At 42.0% G+C, this 27,233-nt stretch overlaps 1 protein-coding gene across 2 annotated transcripts in view; it reads right to left on the bottom strand.

The window, feature by feature from the left end:
* The window catches only part of large1 (LARGE xylosyl- and glucuronyltransferase 1), a 109,994-nt gene that overhangs the window by 28,405 nt on the left and 54,356 nt on the right, over positions 1 to 27,233 (bottom strand). The window contains exons 1-2 of one of the 2 annotated variants that reach the window (XM_061269063.1): positions 16,961 to 17,457; positions 2,604 to 2,790 (exon numbers count right to left, since the gene is read on the bottom strand). In XM_061269063.1, coding sequence (XP_061125047.1) covers positions 2,604 to 2,709 — 106 coding nt within the window. In that variant the 5' untranslated portion in view covers positions 2,710 to 2,790; positions 16,961 to 17,457. Of the gene's footprint in view, positions 1 to 2,603; positions 2,791 to 16,960; positions 17,458 to 27,233 lie in introns of those variants that run through there. The other variant, XM_061269062.1, reaches the window with a different exon arrangement.

Raw genomic sequence — 27,233 nt, 5'->3', positions numbered from 1 at the left:
CTCACTCCGACCGCGCAGAGCAGCCCGCGTTACTTTTACGGCGCAACAAGATAAACAGTGCGGATTACCTAACAAAACCACTTTTCACACCCACCTATCAGATCCTTCCAGTGATGCCAATAAACATGGAAATGATCTATTTTCAGTACGCCGGAGAAGTGACTATAATGATACACGACCATCACGCAAGAATAAAATGATTGACAGGTCAATTAAAAAGCATTTCAACGGCGACTATACAGTGACGGGAACAAAAGGACAGGCTCGCATCTCAGAAATTCAAGATAACAGTGTTTACGTGTGCCCAAATGATATGTTTCTTCGGCAACCTGCAGATAGGATAACCAAGTAAACGACTCCGTTAACAAGACAGCGCTCCAAACAGAAATGTAAATCACGAGGGGAGCTGTCAGCAAATGAGACTATAGCTCACTGACCAGCTAAAGGATTAACTCTACAAGTGGTTTGCTTTTTCGGGGGACCATTACAACCAGCGATTGCCAAGAGGAAAAGCATTTGGCTGCTCAGAACAATACGGGCATTTCATTATATATGGATTACGTCAACAAATTCATTTCGCTGAGCGGATGCTGACAAACACGAGCATGACGGGCTAACGAGTACAATGTGAATCTTGTTGAAATGTGAAACAATTCTACCAAAGTGCATAGGAAGACGCAATCCCTCTAACTCTCTAAGACGAAAAAACAGAGGCAAGACAGACAAAGGAAAACAATGGAGACTGGTGTGAAAAGGAAAGCGCAACGGTCTTAATTGGCACATTGACGCCCTACCTCGAGCTGACCTGGCGCCGCGTCCTTTTTACAACTTCCCCGAGCTGGCAGATATTTGAAATAAATCTAGTAATGACTTTGCGAACCGTGGCAAAGGCTGCATTATTGGAGCATATTCGCATAATTCTCTCGTGAATGGAACTCTGAGTGAAAATTGTCATTTTAATCATAATTAATAATGGCACTAGCGCAATATTTCAATCCGGTGAGGCGTAGTCATTAAATGGCTTCAGGAACTTGCCTCGGCCCTGCTTCGTTGACACGAGGTAATCAACTTTGGACAGGCTTCGGTGGTTCATTAACGCAACCCCCACCCCCCCACCGAGGAAAAAAATAGGAAGAACAGGGGACTTGGCCGACAGGAAATTTGTTTCTGTAGATTGCGGATTCACTTTGCTATTGGGCCGCTTGGCGATTCTGCTTAGTCATTGTACTTTCCGGCCATTCCTGTGGGACGTGTGTATGTTAAAGCAAATTGAAGATTGACATCTAAAATAGCAGCTTGTCCGGGTATGAAGAACAACACGCCAAAAAAAAAAATGTGTGCGGACTTGTGTAATTGGATGATCTCATCTGGATGTTTCCAGGCAAAACAAAAAGAAGACAAATACGATCGATAGCCGTGTCTGATTCATCAACCGAGTCCCTGTCGGTCATGTTCATCGCAAAGGTGGACTCAACGGGAGCCTTTGGGGAGACGGGCTCTCTCGATCTTATCGCGCCGAGCCTCTGGGAGGTTATTTGAAGCGAACGAGACCTGGCACCGATCCTATAAAAGACCAGCGAGCAAACAAATGCTGCACTTTTAATGGCTATGGAGACAAAAGTTGCTGAAAGAGAATCGGGAAGCAGTTGTTGCACTGCACCGCGAGGAACTTGAACGGGAAATCTGGAATCCATTTTCTTGAACAAGAAGTAATGGAAAGAGACTGATGCCATCATCCATCTATTGGTGCATATTTCATTGTCATTAAGGCATCGAGCACCAGATGGTGAGGAGGCTTTCTTGGAATCACGAATGAATAAATTGCCTCGAAATGCCTGAATACAAAGAACAAGATCAAATCTGTATTGTACAAGCTTTTCTGAGTCGAAATGAAAAAAAAGAACGAAAGAAAAGAATCATATATAATCATACTGAAACTATCAACTTATTTTAGACCATAGTTCCTTCAGATTGATTCTGTTAAGTATTTTCCTGAAGTTGGCGCCAAGCATGCTTGTTGTAAGGTGACACAATTTAAAAGTGCAAAGAAGATGGCATCAGCATTTCTGTTTCGTGCATTACATAGATAGGCCGACATCATGCGAGAGGTGCAAACGCTTGGAAAAAGCCTCAAGCGATAAAAGCAATCACTATACTGGTGACTCAAGCAACAATTTCCATCCAAATATACACTAATGCCTGAAGGTGTGTAGAGCCGCAAGTGTTAAAAAACTACACAGGCGATGCTGTTGTCTGACGAAACAATTGAGGGGAAAATCACTTAAATTTAAGAATATTTCGAGAACGTTTTCAAAATTAAGACTTTCCTTCAAAAGTGTCTGTTTTGACCCAAAGAACTAAGAAATCTTTGTTCTTGTATTATTACTTTTTTATTCAAAACTCTTCAAATAATTTTGATTTTATTGTTGCTTTTTTCCTGATAATAAAGATGCATTTTGCAATCGTCGCCTTTATTGCCTCGACAGTTTTCTCTCGAATGAAAAATTGGATTCGCCGATTATGATGACTTATTTACTGCCTTTTGGCTCTGACCTGGTAACATTTTATCGGTTGCGATCATCATCCGCCCCCGAAGGATTTACCTTGAAAGCTGCCGACCGACAGGTAGAGCCAAGTGAGTGCTGGGATGAAGAGCAGGGCGAGGGAGGCCGCCAGGAACTTCCTGCGTCCGCGACACATTCCCAGCATCCTCTGGACCGAATCGAATGGAAAGAGAGGTGGGGTGACCTCTATGTGGGTAGCAGCTGTTGCCCACGATGATTCATGGCACTAAAATAGGTGAGAGGAGAGATAAACTGGGTTAGAGTACAAAGCGCCGGTTTGACAATGCTGTCATTGCCGTCCATTTTATGACATTTTAATGGCGTGGGGATGATGTCTTTTTTCTCTATTACATTTTCAGCACATTTACCAACGTCACGCCACATTGTTCCTACAAGCGGTCTCGTCTGAATGATGTGTCGGTGAATTGCATATGCATGTGGTTTTAAGAAAAACAGCAGTATCGTAAATTATGCATCAGTATTTTGCGCTTTACAAAACAAAACAAATCTTGGCTTGGCTGTTACTAAGTTTCACTTGACATGAGATTGAGAAGGCATGTCCGTGAGGAATAGAGGCATATAAAAGGTCTGAAAAATCCTTGCTCGAAAAGACACAGGAAGTCGAACATTTTGGTTTAAAGTGGCCACTTTATGGTCATTTTGGTCATTTCCAGGGGAGATTTTGTCTGATTACTCCCAAATTTGAGGCCCATATACTAGACAGATGGGAAATGGCAATTCGAGTTTTTTTTTTTTTTGTTGTTGTGTGTGGGCAGACCAAGGCAACACGACCCATGACAAAATACCAAACTTAACTCCACAAGGTCAGTTTTTTTTTTTTAAACAACTTTGCTGATAACTGGTAATCCTCAATTAAGAAAGGAGTTAGCCATAATACCCCAGATGGAATTTTCTAATAAGCATCTAATCTAATAAGCATCATGTCACCCGGTGAAGCCCAAAAATGCAGGAGGAAGAATTTCCAGTAGTCCCCCCCACCCCCACCCCCTCTGTCCTTGACAAACTTCTTTTATAGTGCCCAGTGTGCACGGTAAAAACTCGACTGGAGGTTAAAAGAGGTCGAAGGAGATTAAACAAGTCCGTCAAGTAAGACAAACGTTTCTTTCATAGGCCAACTATTAATCATTTTGGTAGCGCCTTGACCTTTAACCCCCCCGTGTGATATGAGCGCTCGGGTGGATGCTCTGATTTACATGGCAATCGTAACACTGAAGACTTTCATTATCATACGCGAGACAAAGTGCCTGCCCACAGACATCAATGGGGATGATACACTGAGAGCAAAGCCATCAATTAATCACATAGTACGCTAAAATTTAATTTAGCATATTAAGCACAATAGCAAGCGTGTGCGGAATGGAATTATTGTTTTTAGCTCACTTGGGGTTAACCAGCCTCACATTCTAGCTGTAATTTGGAGTGAGTACGATTTTAAAAGGCGGGTCTTGACCTGGCGAGTGACGTGGGTGTCGTTTAATTAGAATGTTGAGTTTGGCTAGCGTTAACTGGTGAATGTATGAGCGATTAAGCTATCGGTAGCTTGCGTATGAATTTATTTTTTACCTTACTGTCTGTTCTTTTGGTGTGTTTATTTCATCCACCCCCGCCAACACAGACACACACTTGAGACTTTGCAAAGCACAAAGCACCTTCAACATTACTTTTGTCTCCCAATGTTATACTGATTTCTATTTGTGTTGATATACAAACTGTTATCTTTCCATCTAGCCTGTGCTCTACCGAGTTCCTTTTCAGTTTCTTATTGATGCAACTTTTGCATATCAGCCTGATGGCTGAGATGAAAAGTATTGAAAGCATTTCCTACAGCACTGGAACAAAAGCCCAAAAGGAAAGATAACATGCTGTTTTCCAATTTTTTAATTTATTCAAACCTCTCATCTCTGTAGTCAAAGAACAGAAAGAGGCAAGACAACATGCGCCATGTAATTTACCTTAATCTCATTCCTCAGTCAAACTTTAATGACTCGGGTACGAAACATCACGTCCTCCAGAGATGCTGCAAACTTTTGAAAACGCGAGGCCTTGTTAAAAACGGTGACGTGCAAACTTTCCGTTCCATCTCAGTTCAATTTGACTCCATTTAAATTCAAAGCAATAATGGCTTCTGAAAGCTAAAGCGTGTTTCAATTATCTACTGGGTTTTTACATAGCGGTTGTCTTTAATCATTTATAAAATGGATGAGGGAGAAGTAACAATGAGAGAAGAGTGAAGGAATGCACTCAGGTAGGGGAATTACTGTTTGTTGTGTTTGGCTTCCAGAGAGCAGTGCATCTATAATGCCTGCATGCTGACTGTTTGCAGGTAGGCGGCTCTGCTGTGACATCACGCAAAGAGGACAAAATATGACTTTTAATAAACTCCAACAGGACGGAGCTGCAGGTCTGGAAAGTGAACTACGTACGTACACAGTGTTTGTTCTGAAACCCTTGAAAGGACGCTATGAGGTATCAAAACAAGACAATGACCCCTGTGGCATGGTTTAGCATTCAGATTAGTATCGCGCTCTCAAGTTATGCAATATAAAGGGTTTCGCAGACAGTCGAGACGGCTTCAGCGATTTTATAGACTCTGGAGGTCCGGACTGTCTGCATTATGTGTCAGGGTCCTTGTCTGTTGAGAACGTATGTATTTATGTATGTGGTGTCAGAAATAAAAGCCCTGCCATTTGGCAACGGGACACAGTCTGGACATGACAATATTGTCAAGGCTCCACTGAAAAGGAGGTCGTTGAAAAGTCGGATCTAAGACCTCAAAGGCTCACGACATATAATTAAAAAAAGAAAATGTTGGGATTGTATTTCGAGAGGAAATTCGACAGAAAGATACCCCAAATTATTTATTCTTCATATCTTATTTGAATATTTTGCTTCGACAAACCTTTCAGTAATGACAGACTAAATGGAACTGAAAAGGTAATGGTCTCTTCAAACAGATCTGGAAGTTCGGCGAACATGAAAAGGGCTGGCTGTCATGTCGCTACAGCTTTGTTTGCAACTAGCGGATCATCCCTGCCCAAAACGCCATTGCGGTACAGAAGCTCTGCATCAATGTCAGCTGCCATGCAGCCTTTTGCAAAAACACAACGTAGTCGAGTCTCTCGAAGGGCGAGAGGGTCAAAGTTTTACTAAGTCGGGAAGTCACAATATTATGAAAGCTTTTCCTCTCAACTTGTGTGTTGAGTGGCAAGTTTTACATAATCCTCCAGTGGCTGGAGGGCACTCTAACTTAAGTCAACACAACTGTAAAGCAGCAAGGCGCTTCTTTTGCCTTTCCACTGTCAAAAATCGTTCAGGCCGGTCTCGGCGTTTACAACACATCCAGATGACGAGTGATTTGGAAGCAACGTCAGGGTTTACTGAAGCTAACTGTACCCCGGTGGGCCAAAGTGTCCCGAATGACCGAGTACATTGAGTTTCCATCCTGCATAATTGTAAGGGAGTGTTGTTTGACTGCACAATACATCAGGCAGTTGACCGAGTTCATCACTTGGTGCTATTTTGGATGGCAGTTTTCTTTCGCTTGGCTCAGTTCATAGGCGGCCGGCCTTCCATCAGAATTCAGCTCCAGTATATTTGATCCGGTTGGAGAGATTACCGGCTAGTTTTTCAATAAACAGTCCGCTGCGGGCTGACAAAATGTACAACAGGTCATTTCCCCGGTGGTTGCTGTCAGATGATTAGTGCCATAAACAGTGTCAGAGAGATGGATGCCGAGTTGGTATTTTTAAGATTTTTTTTTCTGTTCACGTTTACACAAACTGAAAAACTTTCAGTCTCAACTACTGGATCAGGGGACTGCAATCAATGTTATACCGTAAAGACACTCTTCTCCCAGAGTGTTGGCTACTTGACGTTAAATTCGTAATATCCGATTTGGAACATTTACACGGCGTATCGGCTTGAAAGATGCACGGGTTTTCAAAATGGCACTTTAGACTTAAGTTGACAGTAGAGCATAATTTAGTGCTGTGACGCCTTGAAGTGATTTGATCAGGGACTCTTGAGTGGGGGTATTAGCAGTTAATATGAATAACAAGCAGCTCGACAGTGTTACGACACTTTCCAGGTAGCACTCAAAGCTGATCAGAGACTACAGGAAATGGAAGAGTTGAGACAACAGCAAGTTTGAGACAAAGAAACGTGTACGGCCAAGTGACGATTTGCAGATAACGCCTCAAATTACCCAGATGAAAGACTGATGAAGAGGCTTCGCATTTTTTGCCCCGACATTCTTTTTTTGTGCTGTCACAGTTAAAATTAAACGACCGACAGATCTGAGAGCTCAAGGTGACACCCTGTTTTACACCCAAAAAGGAACACTTTTATTCCTTTAGATGTGAAGGTGCAGATCAACTGCAATTTAATACAACAGGGGGGCTTTTGAAACCAATCAAATGAGCGGAAATATTAACAATTCCGTTTAGAGTTTGGTTAAAGAAGATATCACGGTTTGAATCTCACATTAGCATAAATGGAAGGCTTTTGGCGCTGCCTATTGCGGCAGAGACAAAAAAAATCCTGAAAAGTTCTCGGGGACAGGCAGCCTGTCTATCGCTCAGATGCGTTTATGAATAAAACAAAGTTGATGGCATTATTCAAGAGCATACCCTTCTGCTTTCAACACTTGACTTTGGGGCATTTTCATATCGTTTTCTTCGAGTTTTCCATCGAACTCTCGATCAAGATCACCTGATCTTGAGTCATCCCCTACCTGGTGGAGAACAGAAAATGCGGAGGACATTTTCTCTGTACGTGGTTTTAAGTATCTTACTGAACCGTAGCTGTGTCATAAGACGCAGAATAGCCGAGTGACTCGAGAGAAGAAGCAACATGAATAGCTTTTCATTTGCCGAACGGAATCGAGCAGAAAGCCCACCCACAATCCAGGATGCATATTGAAGGCAAAAGAGAGTCGATGGCTGCCGCCTACCCAGGCAGGAGTACAACGGTGAGCTGTTTCTCTTCTGCAGGAGCCAAAAAAAACGAGACTCTCTCTCGCAACATGATAATCAAGAGCGGCCACGGGTCAAAACAATCAACACTCTGCGGAAAGGAGTACGGAGCATCGTGTGGACTAAATGACTTCTGCCACACTGACAGTGGAGAAAAATATATTGATTGAGCAGGCGGGGCTGTCCTCATTTCATTAAGCTTGTATACTCATTAGTATTCTGTTATGGTAGGGAGGGACGTGTGCGCTCCCATACAAAGGCAGCTCTAACATTATGGATGTCACTGGAGCCGGGGAAGTGCAGAAAGGCATTTGGAGGTGAAAATGCACACAAATCTTCCGTGGCCAAGAGAGGGGCAACGCAAATCAGCTTCCCGTGCCGAGGAGGGCGACGACCGAGGCGCCGCTAATACGATTTCCCGTCTTCTCAATGCCATTTTCAATCAAGTGTCATTCAGCCCGATTGGTGTTTGTGGCGCCTCGAACTGTTTTTAGAAGGATATTCAAAGGATGACTCAGTCCTCTGACAAGTTTCATTTCAACAGCCTTGTTCTGGTCTGTGACATGAGGGGTGTTAATTATTCGAATGTCGCAAAAAAACTAATTAGTCGGTGTTCCAAGTCCAAATATTCAGGTCACGTTGGAAAAGTTGTAATTGAAATGCTGTTGTAAAATAACTAATCGAAAGGGGTTCCGTGCCAGGTTTTATGGTTTAATTACACTATTTAAAACCTCCTTGATCGTTTGCCAAGGATGGAGAATGTACTTCCCATCCTTCACTATGTCAGCGGCGACGCTGGACTCAAAACGACCACCGCCAGCCGCATCTGTATGCAGCTCGCGTTCCCTCAAGGTGTGTCTCATGAGTTTGCACGTAATTAGAGTTGTAACCTTAAAGTAGGCGGTCCGCATCCCTCAGCTGCAGTTCTCCTTTCCAAGTTTCCCTTCCCCTCTGTATTGTTTGTAATTGTAGCTAGGCCAAATTGTCGTCATTTAGGTACGAGTTCCATTTTAAGAGGCAGCTTGCAGGTGTTATGCTCCACCACGGGAGAGGATTGCGATTCACTTACATGCAGCAGGAGAGGTGTGAAATATGCACACACACGCTCAACTCAAAAAGACCAAGGTGACCAAGGCTTGACCGACTGTGTCTGCGAGCATAATAGACAGGATGGCCTCTCTCAGGAGTGCATTTAAAACTGGGATCAGAGTGGGCGGGAAGGAGTATGGTCTGCATTTTAAATGTCTTCATTAAGGTCGAATATGGAAGGATATCAGTGACTGTTGGGCAAAAGTCATTATTCTAATCAAAGCGGTGCTTCGTTATTAGGAAAGGTAGGCGAGTATTTATCAAAAAAAGTTTGGGGCTCTCAAATCATGGTGTCAGTCAAAAATGTTGACGCGAATTTTAATGTTAGTATTCAGTTCGACACAATTTGGTGCTAGCGGTCCCGTGGTGTGAATATTTTTAGACTAGCGCTGAGCTAACAAGGCTAACTACTATTCATCTTATTTCTCTGCTGCCTTAAGACAAGAACGAGAGTCCGTTTCTTGCCTGTGCAATAAATATTGCTTTTATGATCTTTTTGAACCCGGAATGAACTCAACTTCCATTATTTTCCTTTGGGTTCGTTTTCCAAATATCTGTGAATGCAAGTTACGACATCGCAAAATAGCAGCGGAAGACGACTTAGTCACCGGCGTGTTCCGATGCGAGGGTGAAATCAGCGCACGCCATTTGGACAGCACTCAGAGCCTACCATCCAATCACAGTAGTTGAGTGCACGAAATGGAATGAAACAGACTCCAAGTGCAAAAGGCCACAGTTGTATGAGGAAAATGCGAGGCGATATGTGGTCTGCGCCGCGCTGATGTAAACCGACAGTCTTCAGAGGTAAGATTCAGTTTAAATCATAGTCACTTTATCTCATTTTTTCTCTCTCACTTTAGATAGCATGGCACGTTTCCGAGAGGATTTCTGTATTTCCTATGCTATCCCATTTTTACTTTGCTGTTATGATCTTATCTCATTGAGCAACCTTGGCAACCTAAGCTTTGGGGTACGCAAACAAGTCGTAAATTGTACGACATTGGCGTGCAACAATCAGAACCTGGTTTGGGAGAGTCGCAGGTTGAACGCCAGCTGCGAATCAAACATTCGAGTGCCGAAAATATGGAAATTGGATCTCGTCAGGTTGCTTCCTGGCGAATTCCTCCTGGGCGTGACACCATTCGCACATCCCTCTCACTCTATCCCTCGCTAATTGCCTATCACATGATCCGATTGTTCATGTTTCTAATTGTATGTCATTAAAAAACTACAAGGCATAGATTGAACATCCCCCCCCCCCCCTCTCGTCCTCCCATGAGAAATAAAAGATGGTTGTCCCGCCCCCCATCGTTGGCTGTCAGGAAAATCATTTTGTTAATGGTTGCATCCGGCAGTTTAACAGAGGATACGCTACACTCTGAGATAAGAGCATCGCTGCTCGCGTTAAGGTTCATATAATGATTGATGTTTGTTTGTTGGGCCTTGTCTAGATGAGAACAGCATCTAGACAGCAAAGAATCAATGTGTTCATTTTTTTTTTTTTTTACTTTGGATGCGGCATCTGGTGTTGTAACTGTCACTCTTCACTAAGACACCAACAACAACATTTCTGTTTTTAGTCTCTTGCCCTACTTTACCCCTTGTGCTAAAGTGTTGTGGCCCGGATTAGGTGGTGGGGGAGTTACGGACAACTTCACTTTGTGATGATTTGAATCATTTGTTAAAAGTCTTACTCATTACCAAGGGATGCAAATGTCACGTTGAGGCCTTTGGCAACAAACATACATTTGCAACTTGCTCGCGGCGCTGAGAGGATGGAATAATAGCGTAGCATATATTGTTTTTCCACTAAGATGCAAAATAGTATGAGTGGTTCACATTAAAGCAAGAAGATCTCGGAGCTGTAACCTTCCCTTTGCACTTTTATATGGGCAGAAATACGTATGGGTTGCACGCTAAGTAATTGTAGACTCAAACTTGCCTGTAGATGGGGAATGTGTGGGTGGATGTTTTTCTATCTCGATGTGTTAACCTTGTATTTCGCAATCTTTTCAGAGTGCCTTCAACAACTGTAATCCATGGCCAGTTATTAAAAAGAGTGTGTTTACACAACTTTTCTTACACGGTGAAGTAAACTTGATTCAAGTTTTTTTTTTTTTCTCTTCATTTTCCATTTGGACTGGTGGGAGAGCACTATATCACATTTTTTCAAATCTATTTTGTTTTGGAGTTGGACCAGACTTTTTGATCTGGTGCCCAATCGTTTGATTACTAGGTTCGCACTTGACCACACAAACTGCTCTACGGGGTCCTCAAAGGTTCTATCATGGCAAATTGTTTGTTGAAGACGCTTCACATAGCATCCAAAGGGCTTTTTTAGTTCTAAATTTTTTTGGGGGTGTCGAGTCTGCCTATGTCTGGTGGTTGTGACCCTGAGGCTGCACAACAATTGTCATATACAAGAGTTCACAATTTGCATTTAAAAACCATCCCAATGATGCAAAGGTTGTTAAAAAGTTTTTGTACAAGCTTCGCTTTAATCATCACAAACCATTTTCAAAACAGCTCATGAACTCTCAGATGACTCCGGACCTGGCAACACAATTATTGTTTGCAGTACGACTGCCGATTACGCTTCTGTCCAAATTTAAAATGAGCTCATTTGTTTATCTACCATGTGGTGTGCTGACCCTCTGATCTAAGAGCAGCTTGCTCTCTGACAAACTTCATTTCATTTTGCCTTCAAACCGCATTCATCACATTGCTAAAATATCGGCCTTCATCAACAGACGGCAGTTTTTGCTGGAGCCGCCTGGGAAACAATTTCTGCCACGAGCTCAACTTAATTTGCTTTCTAAAAAAGTGCAACATTTTGATGAGATCCTTTATACTTGGCAGTCTCGCTGTGCTGACATATTGGATCACTGGCGCCGCGAATAGATGAGCGCGCAGTATACGAACATCTATTTGAGACCGAGGTAAACAAGTTGCTCCAAGCAAATTCATATGACAAAGCCGGATCCAAGCATTTGTTTTTCACATAGCATCAGGTGCTGGATCAAGTGGGTCACTCTTCTACTCGGCCCCAAGGCGAACAGATTGTAACAGCCAGAAATTTAAAAATAAATTCCTCAATCTGCGCCTCACCTTTCTAGTTGACAGAGGTAATAACACACATAAGCTGACCGGTTGAAAGAGGCTAGTTAGGACTGCTAATCAGCTCAATGCTAATCATCCAAGACTGACGGGAGAGTTGTGACTGGTCTCTCGCTCTAGGAAGTCATAAGAACAGGAACACAGCCTGTACTAACTAAAATTAACAGGCCCTGGACATTTGTGAGCTGATTCATAGACAGCTGGTCTTATGAGAGAGGAACACGTAAGCCAAAACCAGCCTGGTAACCAGTTGCTGAATGACTCTTGCATGACAACAGCACAGAATGACGACAGAACAAGTTATTATTTTAGCAGCACCACAGTAGCTTTGCAAAATATCAAAACGGGATAATTGAGGTAACAAACGATTCAGGAAACGTAAATCAGTCACCAGATATTACTCGACATTGACTTGCATTGCGATGACAAATTGCAAGAACAGACCGAGCTCACCCATTAATCAAAATCAGATCTTCCCTATCACAGCTAAATGTGAATCTGGACAAGGTTCCCAACCGAGCATTTTGACACATTTGTCTAATTCCACATTTGGCTATGGACACAGGCGAGATAATCTCAGGATCATAGACTCAAAGTCAAAGGTTAATTGGAAAGCTGCCACAATAGAGGATAGCAGAAATAATACCGGCCGGGATAGTTACTGTGATGCACGCACCAATCATTAAACTGACTGCAATGCTCTCAGTCCGCGTGCATTTAGCGTAGCGTTCTATAGCCCGTTTTATGTACCGATGCTCGGCTCCAAGAAATGCCGCATGCATACTGGCATTCAAAGTCGTGGCTTGATTTCAATCGACCTTTGGTGTATCAACACTGCATACAATACAAAAGTGCAATTGTGTGACAAAGTTGTCACGGTTAAAGCAGCTTGTAAGCCATTAAAAAAAAAAAAAAAAATTAAAAATTAATGCTAGCAACTCTCATTACAAATACATTGCAAAGTTTATGAAGTATTTTGACCCCTCCCTTTATTTATGCTAAATAAACCCAGTCGTGCTCCAACTACATGGCAAATAAGGCCACGCAAAGACCTGGGCCTGACCTCAACAGATGAGCATAATCGTCCATTAGCCAAAGAATTGATCAGGAATTCTGTCAATTGTGGGGAATTGATTGTTGATTACTCCTGTAATGGTGGAATTGATTTTGCTAAATGCAACAACCGCACAAAGACCTTTGAAATTGCACAAGCGCTAACGAGCAACAAAGCAGGAGTTCAGGGAGATTACACCATCCCACCATTGTCAATTTTTTCACAGCTCACCCCCCTAAAAAAAAATACAGTGGACCTGGTGTGCATATATCAGTCTTTACTCATAGGGCATTCAGTAACCAATATTAACATAATTAGTCATTAAGCAACTATAAAAGCGATATTTTATTCCATCTCTACTCGAATTACTGCATCGTAATGACTTCTTTTTTTTTTTTATCTTGCAACGTGATGAGTTTGCTCAGAGGGATATAGGTCCTTTGCGTATAATATTGCAGTGATGATGAGATGTGTTCCCAATCGGATGTGGCTTGCTCTGGGCTGTGGAATGTATTCCAAATCCTTCTTCTATCAGACAACGCGATCCGTTTAAATTAGATTCGTCTGGTTGTCCTGACAGATAACGTCGTACGGATCTGTGAACTTTGATGTGGACAGCTAGGCATGTGGCAATAACATTGTCTCGTAAGATATGCAAAAATACGCTTGGATGCAAACGGCGTTATACTTTCTGTACGCCCTGGCGGAGTCTCATGATATTGATAGAAATCTAGTAGGTGCGATAAATCCAATGAGGGACATGCTAGCATGCAGTTCCAATTAACTCTGGTAAATGACTTGTTTATCTCAACGCTTACTGCAGACGCACTGAACCAGCAAACAGTTGGAAGGACAACGCGGTGAGGGATGACAATGTTTTGCATATTTTACACTGGTGATAGTTCCAAAGTTACGCAACAAAATGTCAGACCTGCGGGGAATAATACCTCGAGTCCAAACTTAGCATCAGAAAGTGACAATAATTAGCACTAAATGACTAATGTAGCGGTGACGTGGCGTTCAGGGGGGCTCCGTCAGCTACATTTTCAGATGCGACTTCAGCGGGGCCCGCATTAAGTTGCGAGCCATCCACGGTGATTACATGGTGATGAGTGCATCGCTTGAAATGTGCCTGTTTAAGGCCGCCGGGCATGAACAGGGAAATCAATGAAGCAGTGGACAGAACAAGCTTGTTTGCTTTTCGCCCATACATCCCCACGAGAGCTGCTATACGCTCTCATTAATGAAGACAAACAGAAATAATATGGACAAGTAATATAGCCAGACGACACAGAGGTCGCTCCTGATTATGTGAAGGTGACCAACCCCTTCTGAGCAAGCAATCATTTACTGAAGTTGGGGAAAACGTCATTGTGTTTACAATATAGTCGAACACTATACATAGTTAATAGCTAGTTTCATTTCACCAGCCTGTCTTAAAAGGCAAAACCAGTTTTCGACATGTCGAATGTGATGGCTGTGATATATGATGTCCAGTGCAATCTAGGATATCGCTAAATTAAAATTAGCTAGCTAGCTGGCCACCAAATAGCTAAGGGATTGAGAAAGACTACATTATTGGATGGACCTCAAAAGTTGATCGCAACAAATGTCTTTAAAAAATATTTCAAAAAAATATATTATTTTCTAAATTTATTCAGAAACCTAGCTAGCTAGCCAGCGAAAGGCTAGCAGACCGACTGCCACGTGTTACAAAATGTTGCAATGTAATAGTCATTTTTATTTACTTTGAACTTCTCACAGAGGACTCAGGTAGTTTTTAGTGTGGTTAAAATACAAAATCAAACCAAACAATTACAATTACTAAGTACAACTCCAACAACAATCAAGCCTTACTATTTTAAAGAGCCAGAAGTCAAACGCAAAAATACCCTGAAATCGAATCAATTATCTATTAAAACTGTATTAATAATTCAAGTCTGACAAAACTGCACAGAGCAAGTTTCCGATTGGTTAGCTACCAAGCATAAAGTCGTTTTATTTATTTGCAAAGCAACTTTCACCATTAAAGTTAAGAGAGTGTTTAAAGACTGTTTTAATGTTTTAGCATAAAAAAGGACCTTAAAAGTCAAACTCCCCATATGTTATAAAAGGCTAGGTACAAAAACTTTTAAAACGCTATCTAGTCTGTGATTAGATATATATATTTTTTTTAATAATGCAAGAAAAAAAAATGGCACCATGTTCAAGGTTCTAAGTAGTAATACTGAAACATTCAAGTCAGAAACCTTCTTGGGCAAATAATGACACATTTTTCCACCAACAAAACTAAATTATACAAGTCCTTTATGTCCTATATTACAAAAGCAATTATGTTCTTCAAATCAATATGGAATGTGCTGACTGTAAACACAAAAATGACCTGGTGGTCAATAGTCACATTTTTCCATGATGACTAACTCCAAACTAGTGAGCGGCGCCTAAGTGAGAAAATACAATCACTTTTAATCATTAATTGGAGCCCTACAGTGTAATCGTTTTACTCGATAAATCACGTGACTGTTGAAACAATAACCGGTGATTATCGTTTTAATTATGAAATGTGTTTTCCAGTTGCTCCCCAGGTCAGTCAAAAGAATGAGGTGGCGTTGCAGGAAAGATTATTAATTTCAAGCGAGGCACATTCATCAGCACGACACAGTAAACCAATAGTTTTCCTTTATAGCCAAAAATTGCAAGACTACTTGATACTGCCAAGAAATGGTACAAATTTACAGTAATCTACAGCAGCCACTTAATCGGAGCTAAATTAACATGCACTGTTGGTATCAAAACAACTTGCGACTATAACCGTAGATAATGAATTTGACATTTTTATTATTATCGTCATTTGCAGGTTGTGGCTCCCCACCTCATAACAATGAGGTGCGAGCTCCCATTACGAATATTAAAATCAATACAAACGAGTAATATGAGAAAAGATTGATGCGAACACACGATGCAAAACGCTTTAGAAAAGATGACACTGATGTCACAGTCTTATAACAAATTAGGCGACAGACATTTGTGCACAGACCGTGCCAGAGGACATGTAAACAAACATACTTGCTGGCATATGGTAAATTCTTGATGCTATGCAAAAATGATTAATACTTTAACTGCAGCTTAATGATTCTTTTAGCTGTGAAACTCTTCCTTTCTGTCTCAACAGATCCCGCCAAGGGATCTTCAATACCACTTTTTTTCCAGAACAATACCAGTTTAGTCGTCACAGACACTGAAAAATATCAAACCTAGCGCTTTTGAATTTATTTTTTTAATTTAACACGATGAAAAAAAATCGTAAAAAAATGTAAAGACACTACTTTCCGATGCACATACTTTGACTCGATCCTATGCATTGATAATTCAAATTTTGTTTTTATGGCCAAATAGGGACTCAAATTGATTTACCACTGATTCGTGCACAGCACTATATATACATATACAATCCACTGCTAAGGAGGACTTAATGTCAGATTTGCTAATTGTCTTAAGTTATCAGTGGTTGGTATGGGCAGACTCCACGAGTTTTTACATCTGAGATTTTTCAGTATGTATGACATCATTTTGTATATTTTCTATAATTCCACGAGAATGAGAAACAAAACTTCACACAAGTGACAGCATAACTATCCACACAACTAATTATGATTAAATGTGGCGTTAATAACTATTATATCAATATTGACGTTTTATACTGACTAAATATTGAGATTTTTTTTTTTAATTCTTTATCGTTGTGCCACTTGTTAGCTACATGTCTTACGTCAGCTGGTTAATAAAAAAAAGCACGGGACATCAGATTTATTGTACAGCATACTATTTAAACGCGATCCATTGACGTGCAGGTTGGATGAATGAATGCATTCGGAATGGGACAGCTGGCTAAGCCCATGTGTGGTTAATCCCCAGTCTGTTCTATTTACTGGTTTGTAGCGGTTTGGTTAACATAAAGCCCAGAAAATGGACATGCATGTGTGGTTTTTTTTTTTTTCCCCCTCCTGCGCCTCGACAACATGACTCAAGAAGTGGAACGAAGCACAGCCCAAAATAACGCAGGGTGAGCGTTTTAAAAAGGGGGCTGGTGAGGTAAGGTCACCGAGCTAATGGCTCGAGAAAAACTGCGGATTTAAACTCACCTGATGCAGAACCGTCGAAGAGCCTTCGGATCTCGAAACGGAAATTAATACAAAATTCAAAAGCGTAAAAAAAAAAAGAAAAAATCCCACGCTGCTTCTGCCACGCAAATATCTACGGTTCCTTCATCACAGTTCTTGCAGTGGAAGAGTTTTTTGCGGGATGTTGCGCCAGTGACAACCGGCCAGCGTCAGAGAGCAAAAAGCGGAGCAGCTAGATCTCCTCCATGGAAAGATTGAAATCTCAAAACGGCACATTCAGTCTCATTAAGAGTAGCGGGACTTGATTACAGCGACACACGCGCAATCACGGCCGTAGCCGGAGCTTGCAAAAGCACAACGAACTCCATGTGCAAAAACAAAACAAAATCCCTTTGACGTCTCCTGTTGACTGTCCCTACATGTAATGTTCCACGGAGGTATTTTGTTGTCGTCTCCCCCTCCAGATTGTGCCCGAGTTTTCGGCCTCAACACAGCAGCTCTTTCTTCCTGACACAGAGCCAGCAGCCAATCACAGAGCGGCGTCGGCAGGGGGGAGGGCGAGAATTGCAGGAGTGGATTTGAAGGATCGGAGTGTGCACGCAGGGGACCGACCGGGAGCTGTTGCTCATCTTGGGGCACTTGACGTCTCTGTCTCTACTGTACACCATCCTCACTCCAAGTACAAATAGGTGGTGCATTATTTGGACATAGGACACATATAGAAATTGCTCATAGGTAGGTCTAATCCGAAAATATTGACATAAAGTCCAGTAATGCAAGTTTATCGATCTTGTGCATCATCCATCCATTGCAGTGCTGCGTAATAAAACAATAATGGTAATATTACACCAAGCAGGGGTGTGCAGAGGGGGGGGGGGGGGGTAATGGGGCAGCCCCTCCCCATGAGAAAATATTTTGCATAGAGAATTAAATAGAGCAGGTGCGGCCTTGTGACAACAAATACAATTGTGTAGTTTCTTGGAATAAGGGCATTCGCAATCTGCTAAGATTGCAGGGCATGAAAATAAAAAGTGGCAACATCACTTTACATTTATCTGTTATATCTGCCGAGGCGAATATCGAACCACGATAATACTAATCGAGTCCAATAGCGCCACTCTGCAAAAAAAGATAACATACAAGTACATATTGATTCAATTTCCCATGGCTGGAAATCTATTTGGAATATCGCCCAATTGTTATGATACAAAAACCCCAGGAGTCATGGAGTCAGCATCTCGGAACTGGAAAGTCTGATCCCCGCAATCATTGTGTAATGGAAAACGCTTGAGTAAGACACCGAAACCTCAAGTGATTCCTCATGCTGCACCTTCAGTGAATAAATAAAACCTGTATTGGTTTCCATGGCAGCCCATACACTATTATAAATGTGTTAATGCATAAATAAATGAGGAGGCAGCATTGTAAAAACGCCTGTGAAAACCTTGAAGGTTTCCACTTGGATATTAAACCACCTTCTTGCAAGAAACCTCTACAGGTTTTAAATGTGGACTTTGAAATTGCGTATCGATGTTTACGATTCTCCCTCATATTTTCTCTTTTTGTATATTCGATGACAGTGAGATGAATTCGTCGGACGGTCTTGCAGCGATATTAATTATCCGTGTCAAGACCAATGAGGCAATTCATTGTAGTGCGGCAGCGTGCTAAATTTCCAGTTACTAATTCAAACGTACTGGAATTTTTTCTTTGTTGCGTCTCTTCTCACCTAATAATGGTCACATTTAGTGATACGACTTGAGAGGATAAAAAGGAGGGGTGATGAGTGACATTCCGGCCAAATGTATCGGAAACACGATTACGGCGCCGCGCTCGTAATTAGCTAACACACAAAGCACGATGAAATTTGACCCCCAGTGTTAAGACACTGATGAGTCTTCTTTTATACTTTCATCATCGCATTCTGTCATCAGTTCTGCTAAAGGCACTGAGGGATAATTAGACTTTTTTTTTTTTTTTGCCCTCCCGAAAAATACATTTGCTCAAAAAGAATATGCCACGGGTAATTGGACTTGGGGAAAAAAAAATATTAAGTAATTACTGAATGTTTGGCCCACAGTGTGTAAGGTGAGCGTCTTTTCTTTTTGCTAACATACCAGGAGCCGATGTCGCTTATCTATTAGCTCCAAATTTAAAGGCCACAATATCACCTTCAATTTCATTTGCGCCATCATTAGAAACAAGTCGTTTCAAATGAATATAATTTGAGTGCACTATCATCTTAATTGTCTTTATTAGTCATCTGTACATACGTTAAAAAAATCCAATGGTCATAAAAGCTGCGATTCAAATACGATCCGATTAGTCGTCGAATCGAGACTACTGTTAGACAATAGTCGACAAGCAGAATAATCGTTTCTACATACATATACAACAGATCTTTTTAGGACAAAGATATGCACACTGGACAAATTTGCAGCTGTAGCACAGAGCTGAGGGATGCGCAGAATGAGATGGCGTGATAGAAGCTAATTCTATTAGTGTTCATTATCAGGGAACACTGAGTGGGGGGACACAGGTGAGATATTACAGTCAACTAATGAAGCATTGCTGGATCGCTGCATTGATTATGAGAACAAAGACGAAGAAAAAAACGTGACAAGTTTTTGGGTCAAGGATATGGATCAAAAGATAAAGTAGCCTAGAAAAGTAGCACAAAGGTTGAAAAATGTATACCTTGTGAGGAAAGTAATAAGACAGATCTGTTCTGTAGCCGGCTACGAAGAGGTTGCTGCACATGCTCAAGCAGCTAATACTTTTTTTTTTTATTTCCTTCACACAGTCGGCGACGAGCACTGCAAGTACAAGACACACACGGTGGAGCTGAGTGTAACGCTAAGGCTGGCTCTTGCTAGAATTCTAAATGCCATCCACCCAAGTTTGCTGGCTCGTAGGCCGAAATAAAAACCTGATCCTGAAGTATAGGGAGTTTAGGGAAAGAGATTACTCTGGAATTAGAAAAAAAAGAGGGATTCATATGGACCGATGGATGGTAAAGATAAACAAGCTGAAGCAATGCCAGAGAGCGATGAAGAGGAGGTATAAGGTAAAGCTAGAAGAGGGAAGTGATAACGTGCCAGATCATACCAGAGGGGGTTGACTGAACAAGCTGGCATTGTTTTGGAGTGAAGGTGCTGCGGGATGATAAGTGATGGCAGACTGTCAGGAGGAAGCAGGGCAGGTTTTGTGGGAGTAAAACAGACTGTGATGGATGATCGTAGAATTGTATCATCAGCTCTTCCTTGGGATGAAGAAAGTGCTGGGAGCTGGGAGAGAGATTCCCCGAAATGAAAAAAGACTACCCAGATATGACACAGAGTGGGTGGGTGGCAGTATTGGTCATGGAAAAGTCGCAATCAAGTGGGATCATCTAGCAAAGTATGGATTTTGACAGAAAGATTATGTCTGGGGTGCTCCTAAAATGTCTGTCCATCAGGAATCTGATAATCCACTGTCAGATGAGGAGAGGATGACCACTAGGATCTTAGTGGGTTCTTGGGTACTGAAGGTCCCTATGCTGTCAAGGTGTTGAAAATGTTGGAGATGTTTTGGAATGGACAGAAGATTTTCGAGGGTTAAAGAATGCAATAAAGGACATCTATGAACACTCAAGGATGGGAAGTCTTCTCAGTGTTTACTGGAATGCATCGGGCTTAGTATTTAATATGAAAGCAGCTGCTGTATTATGACTGATGTTCATTAGGAAGAAAATATTCTTCTGTGGTTATTTTGCTATAAATCAACTAAGTCGATGCTGCAGTGACGCATATATGCTCTTTTTAAAGACTCCCTCTGACCTATCAGAAGTCAACGAGGACAAAGGTGCCTACGATAGAGCCCACTTAAATCCCAGGAGTACACGCGGGGCTCCTCACAGTTCTCAGCATGCTCTGCCTCTAAAGCCGAGACGAGGCTACTTAAGAGGCGAGCCTTTGTCAAGTGGGCTAACGCAGTGCCATGCCAGCGCCGCAGGGATGGAAGGACGCTGCGACAGTGTCTTGGCTCGCACTCCGTGTCAGTTGTCATGGTATGTCTGCGACCAATGTCTCTGAAGCAACCAACCTTAAAATAGAACCGGGGGACAATGGCCTCTCGTATTGACGTTACACCAGAGAACTACTAGTTGAATTGCCTGATATCAATCAATGTCGGAACAGCCTGTACATTTATATTGCGTCTATAAAAGGCAAACTGTGTGAGAACGACATAACACTAATGTATAAACACAAAATGGTTCTTATGTGTTGACTCAAGCGTATCCTAACTTAAGTGTGCCCTAAACTGATTTTTTTGCAAAAAAGAAAACAGTTTTCTGTCGTTCTTGGTGCAGGTCTTGTTATCTGGAATACTTTGACCATGCACATATTTTGCCGTATGTTTGTACATTGCAGTTTATTTATACAAAAGTGTGGGAGTTTGAATCATCGAGCACTTGTGTGCGGAGGCTCCACTGAGAGCCCGCGCAAAGCGTTGGATGTCGATGAACAGATGTATAGCAAGGGTCCTCCGTGAGTTTCGTTTATTTTGGTGCTCGCTGAGCCTGGATTGTTGATTTTGCCGGTGATGGAGAGACTGCAAGGGCTACTCGCAACTAGGCCTGTTATCAGCTAGCAGCGATTCTGCTAGTGTTTTCTTGACTGGAATATTTTAACGGTAGTGAACAGGAAATCAAGTGGAAAGTCATAATGACAGTTCTTGTTCAGTGATTACATTATTATAAAACTAGTTTATTTAATTACATTTAATTATTTTGGATGGCTCAAACACAATCAATGTATTTTTTCCCCATCATTTCATACATTTGAATGTGAGGATATGCAAATTACTCCGACAAGGAACGAATGTACAATTTTCTGTCTTGAATGAATAAATGCAAAAGCTATTAGGACTGCATTTTCCAGATGTTGTTGACAACGAGTGGGAGGACGAAACGGCCATCGGGTAACAAGCGAGAAGTGCGGCGCTATAACAATGCTGACTGTTGCTTAAGCATATGTCTCTTGAACAAATGTGATCTAATGACCACGCTGTTGAAGTGAACTCAATTTTGAACTCAGTGACTGTTTTGCTCTTTAGCCTCTGGGCCAAAGTTGTCGAAAAGTTGATGAGGAGAAAGTGATGATCATTTACCCGAAGTGTGAATGCCAAAAAAGTGTCGTTGGTAATTGAGGGCAAAGAGTACAAGGGTCGGCGGGGTCGGCGCGATGGGAGGGTTTCATCTTGATCCCGAGTGCACCCACAAATTTATTAGCCAATGTTCGTCTCAGGGTCGTAAAAGACGAGAGACGGTCCACCAAATAGCAGTACTGGTTGCCAGATTATTAGAAGTGTGTCCAGTAGAGTACTTGAGGTTTTCTTGGGTGTGGAAAGCCTCAACGGGTCTGTTTGGCGTGATATGAATGATACATCATCCATTATACTTTTCTGTTAGAAATCGAAAAGCCGGTAAGGCTAGCACAGGTGAATACAACCAAACCAATATATTGACTTTTTTTTCCGCACAAGCAGAAGTGAAATGATTCATATCATTCGTTGGCAAATAAGAGGGCTTGAATAACAATGTCAGAGTATGACGAATGGCAGGTGTTATGCAAAAATAACTAAGACGGAGCTGCTGTCAAGAAAGCACATCATGCGATACGATCTTTGTTGTCTTGCTCTTGGATGTGTTGACATGCATGCGGGATCTCACGCGTATTTAAAAAAATCTTACATTAATAGTAACGGGAATTTTAAGGGAATATGTATGTGTGTGTACATACACACATGCCGTATTTTCCGCACTATAAGGCGCACCTAAAAACCTCCAATTTTCTCAAAAGCCGATGGACCAATATTGAGCCACTACAGCAGGTGTGTCCAAAGTCCGGCCCCCGGGCCAAATGTATATATCTTATATATGGACAAAGTTTTAAAGTGGGCCATTCATTGAAGGTGTGCCTTATAATCCGGTGCGCCTTATAGTGCGGAAAATACGGTAATTATACCAAAATGCTAAATTTGCTACCACCCACACAGAATGTTTTTTTAAAATACTATTTAAAAGTTTATGTGAATTAATTTCACCATGTTCCATCTAACTTCTTAAACAGCAGGGAGCCCCCTTGTGAGGGAAACCCACACTCACGCTCCTGTTTGCCTCATATTAAAGCAAATAAAATGTGCCAAACTGTGAAATCCCCATCGGGCTTCATAGCAAGCGAAGGAAGAGTTTGCTCGGGTGTTCTCCGGATGATGAAAACAGATGCTTGTTTCCCTCCCCACTGAGCACGCTCCGTTTCACCCGTCTCCAGAGGGGCGCGGGGGCATGGGAGGGGGGGTTGCACCGAACGGCCCTGCAGGACAACCGCTCAGGCCGACTGGTGCATTAACTTCTGCTCTCATATGGTGTAAATAAAATAGTACCTTGCATCAGATTAGAAAACATTAATACTGTGTTAAAAGAATGGGAAAGGAATCCAATGGAAGACTGGTGCGCTCGAAGCTAGAGTGCAGACGGTTCGGCAAAAAAAATAAAAAATCAATTAGCCCTAATGAGACCTCAAGAGAGGCACTCTTGCACAATTTGTATTTTTTTTTGGGAAGAGGGCTTACACTGCTTGTTGTTATTTTTGCTAATGTTTTTTTTAAACAAGGATTCAAAAGCGATCTCAAACATTAGCATTCACATGAATTATTATGCAAATGTTTCTAGCAGTGCTGATGAACAAGATTTTCTCTGGAGTTCAAAGGCCGGCATGGTGATCATTACAAACTCACCGCAGGTTACCGAGGCATAACACTAAATGGATGACTTGGCAGCAGTTTTATTGGCTACAATTATCTGAGCGTTTAATTAAAACACAAGATACTTTGTTTAAAATATGCAATAAGGGGGCGGCTCAAGCATTTGCTACCATGACAATAAGGGGCGGAGCAAGTAGAACATTTTCACTCGTGCCTTTGAATGATCTCACTTTGGACGCTAATTGCTTGAAAGTGGCACCGAATCCTGCGCGGGGGGCGCAGAACGACTCACTCGCAAACACATTTTTCCAAAACAGGCAGATCAAAGATTTACGTGGTTGTTTGATTTCCCACTTTGGTGGGCAGCTACTTCAGAGAAACTACTATTTGTACACAAGCACTTAAAAAGTCAATTTTCCACAATACGTCCCCTTTTAGGCTATTTTATACCAGCTTGTCTTTGGAAGATAACGCTGAGTATCACCGAGGACATAAAGTGAATATTAGGGAGACTTTTAAGACTTTCTAACATAAAAGCTGAGACAGACACCGCACAGTCGGAGAAAAGAGCAAAAAGGCACCCGAGGCTTTATTTATAATTTGAGTTAGGAACCTGAAAATGCAATCGATCATTGTCAGTAATAATGAACGAGAGAGTCATCAAATAAAGTTTTTATATCTTCAGCCCTGTGGATAATCGGCAATTTAGGCTCATGGAGATTGAGAAAGTTTTGGTCCAGTTCAGTAGATACTGTTGGAGCCAATTTAGTTACCTTAGATTAAATTCTTACTTTTGTTTAAGATTCGCTGGCCTTGGGCCATGGACCGTTATTTGACAAAGCATTTGGTCACCTGATCAGTCACCTGATCAGGGAAATAAATAGGCTGCTCCCACTTGGTAGTTGGTCTCAGTTAGACAAGGAAGGAAGACAGTAGTGACATAGTTTTTTACCGCTAAAAAGCCCGCTTCAAGCTACTTCAAGTTTGCCCCAGGCTTGTAGCTCTTGGAATTTAGGAACCAAACTTTAGTTTACTTCTTTGAACCCTTTATGTTGAAACCTTAGTTGATTTACAAACGATTTGGATTTGTACCTGTGTGCCACCTGTTTGCCTGCCTGCCATTCCCTCTCCCCCCTATCCTTGCTTGGCCTACCACCTTTGCCTGCCTGCCATCGCCTCTCTACCTCGGCCTGCATGCCTGCTTGCCTCCATTTGGACATTCTACCTCCACCTTCAAAAGGGTATGAGCAACAGCTGTACACAGTGTTTTAAGATAAGCGTGTGACAAGAACTATACAACATCTAACCTTTGAAACTGACACTCACAAATAAGTAAAAAACTTTCATGAAGTGCTTAAAACATGGAAACCCAACTTGAAATAGGATTTGTTTGACAATGGGATGTGGATTTATTTGAATTGTGTGTAGCCACACACTTGGACATACTGGATTTTGGAACACATCCTTGCATTTAAGTGGAATTTCCGGTGTTATCATCACTTCAATTGAAATTGTTGGAAGATGTCTCGGTCTGGGTCACCTGAAGTTGAAGTTGCTCGTTCTCACACAGAGGATGTTAATGTGCAAATCATGGCTGAACAGCTGTTGAGGCAGCACATTGCAACCCGAAAGGGAAAACTGAGTTTTTGCACAAGAAAACAAAATGAGTTAAAGCAATTTATGGATAATGCCAGCGTTGCTGATATAGACAAAGGCATTAAAGATCTTATTGATGCACTGGATGAATTTGACAAAGCTCATGTGTTGGTGCAAGACATGTTGGCTGGTTACGAAAGGCAAGAAGATCATGCCCAATGGTATGAACCAAAAAAGAAGTCTTTCTTATATTTTCTTGAAAATGCACAGACATTCAAAGGCAGTCTGTCTCAGCCATTACCTGTTATCACCCCTATGGACAGTGCTTCTAACACATCCAGAAAGTCAGGGAGTTCTTCTAAGTCAGGGGCATCATCACTGTCATTAGCTCGTGTAAAGATTGAAGCAGAAAAGGCAGCTCTTCTGGAACGTGCTGCTGGGCTAAAGAAAAAGCACGCTCTTGAGCTGCAAAGGATGCAACTCCAAGGTGAAATAGAACAGAGCGCCATAGAAATTGACATTGCTGCAGCAAATGCAAAAGTGAAGGTTTTGGAGAATTACGAAAAACAAATAGAAATAAAAGGAGGCTCTGTTTGTCGATCAGAACCCACGGATAGCATGAATTCTTACCTGGAGGCGCATGGAAAGGAAACTTATATAGAACCGGAGATTTCAATTGAATATGCAAATATACACACTGTCCCCAAGACTCCTCTTCAAATGCTTACAGCACAAAGACGAACCCAATTCCCCTATCAATTACCTTCTAAGCAACCTCAGACTATAGCTGCCACCTCCATAACAGCCGGTGTAGCAGCCCCTTCCATTCCTACGGCTGCTGCTTCCACTCCCAATACGGTAGCAGCTACCTCTGCTCCCACTGTGGTAGTAGCCACCCCTGCCCCCACGACAGCAGCAGCAAGTCTAACCTCACACTCTGCACAGCCAATTACGAATAGCGGTTTAAGTGACATTGCAAACCTCTTTATGCAGCAACAGCGGTTATCTTTGCTTCCCACTAGGGATATACCTGTTTTTGATGGGGAACCTTTGAACTTTAGGCCTTTTATGCTAGCGTTCGTGCATGGAATTGAAAATAAGGCTATAAGTAATCAAGACCGCTTGTATTACCTGGAGCAATACACTTCTGGCCAATCAAAGGAACTGGTGAGAAGCTGTTTGCATATGAGTGCAGGTGATGGGTATGCAGAGGCTAAACGATTGCTGGAGTACCATTACGGCGACAAGATAAAGCTTACTAATGCATACATGGAGAAAGCCATGAACTGGAGCACCATTAAGGCAGAAGACGGAAAGGCATTGTACAGTTATGCACTCTTCCTTCGAGCATGCTGCAACCTGTCTCGAAGTCTGCAGGATATGGAGGAGCTTAGTCTACCCTCTAACCTGAGGCTTCTTGTCTCAAAGCTTCCTATTAAGTTGAGGGAAAGATGGCGGTCAAGAGCATTTGACATCATGGAGCAGAGACAAACCAAGGCTACCTTTTCTGACCTGGTTACCTTTATTGAAAGACACGCCAGGATCATGCAAGATCCTCTCTTTGGTGACATCCAACAGTCACTTTCTACAAAGAAGTTCCTGCAACCTAAACCTACGTCAGATTCAAAGCTTCCATTTAAAACCAAAGGTAGTTTTGTAACTGCTGTGGCAAATACTTCCGCCTCGGCCAAAAATGATGTCCCCAAGCAACAATCTGCTAATAACAAGTCTCCTGTTACAAGCAGTTGTGCGATTTGTAATGAAACGCATTCATTGACTTCATGTAAAGAGTTGCTCTCTAAGACACATGAAGAGCCTGTTGATATTTTGAAGAGAAAAGGTGTCTGTTTTGGCTGTTTGGTAAAGGGCCACTTGAGCAAAGATTGTAAACGGCGCCTTACTTGTTCTGTGTGTTCTAAAAGGCATCCAGACATACTGCATATTCAAAGGA

The sequence above is a fragment of the Syngnathus typhle genome, linkage group LG21, assembly GCF_033458585.1.
Source record: "Syngnathus typhle isolate RoL2023-S1 ecotype Sweden linkage group LG21, RoL_Styp_1.0, whole genome shotgun sequence".
NCBI classification, from domain to species: Eukaryota; Metazoa; Chordata; class Actinopteri; order Syngnathiformes; family Syngnathidae; genus Syngnathus; species Syngnathus typhle.
This window is presented reverse-complemented; position numbering and strand designations above follow the sequence as displayed.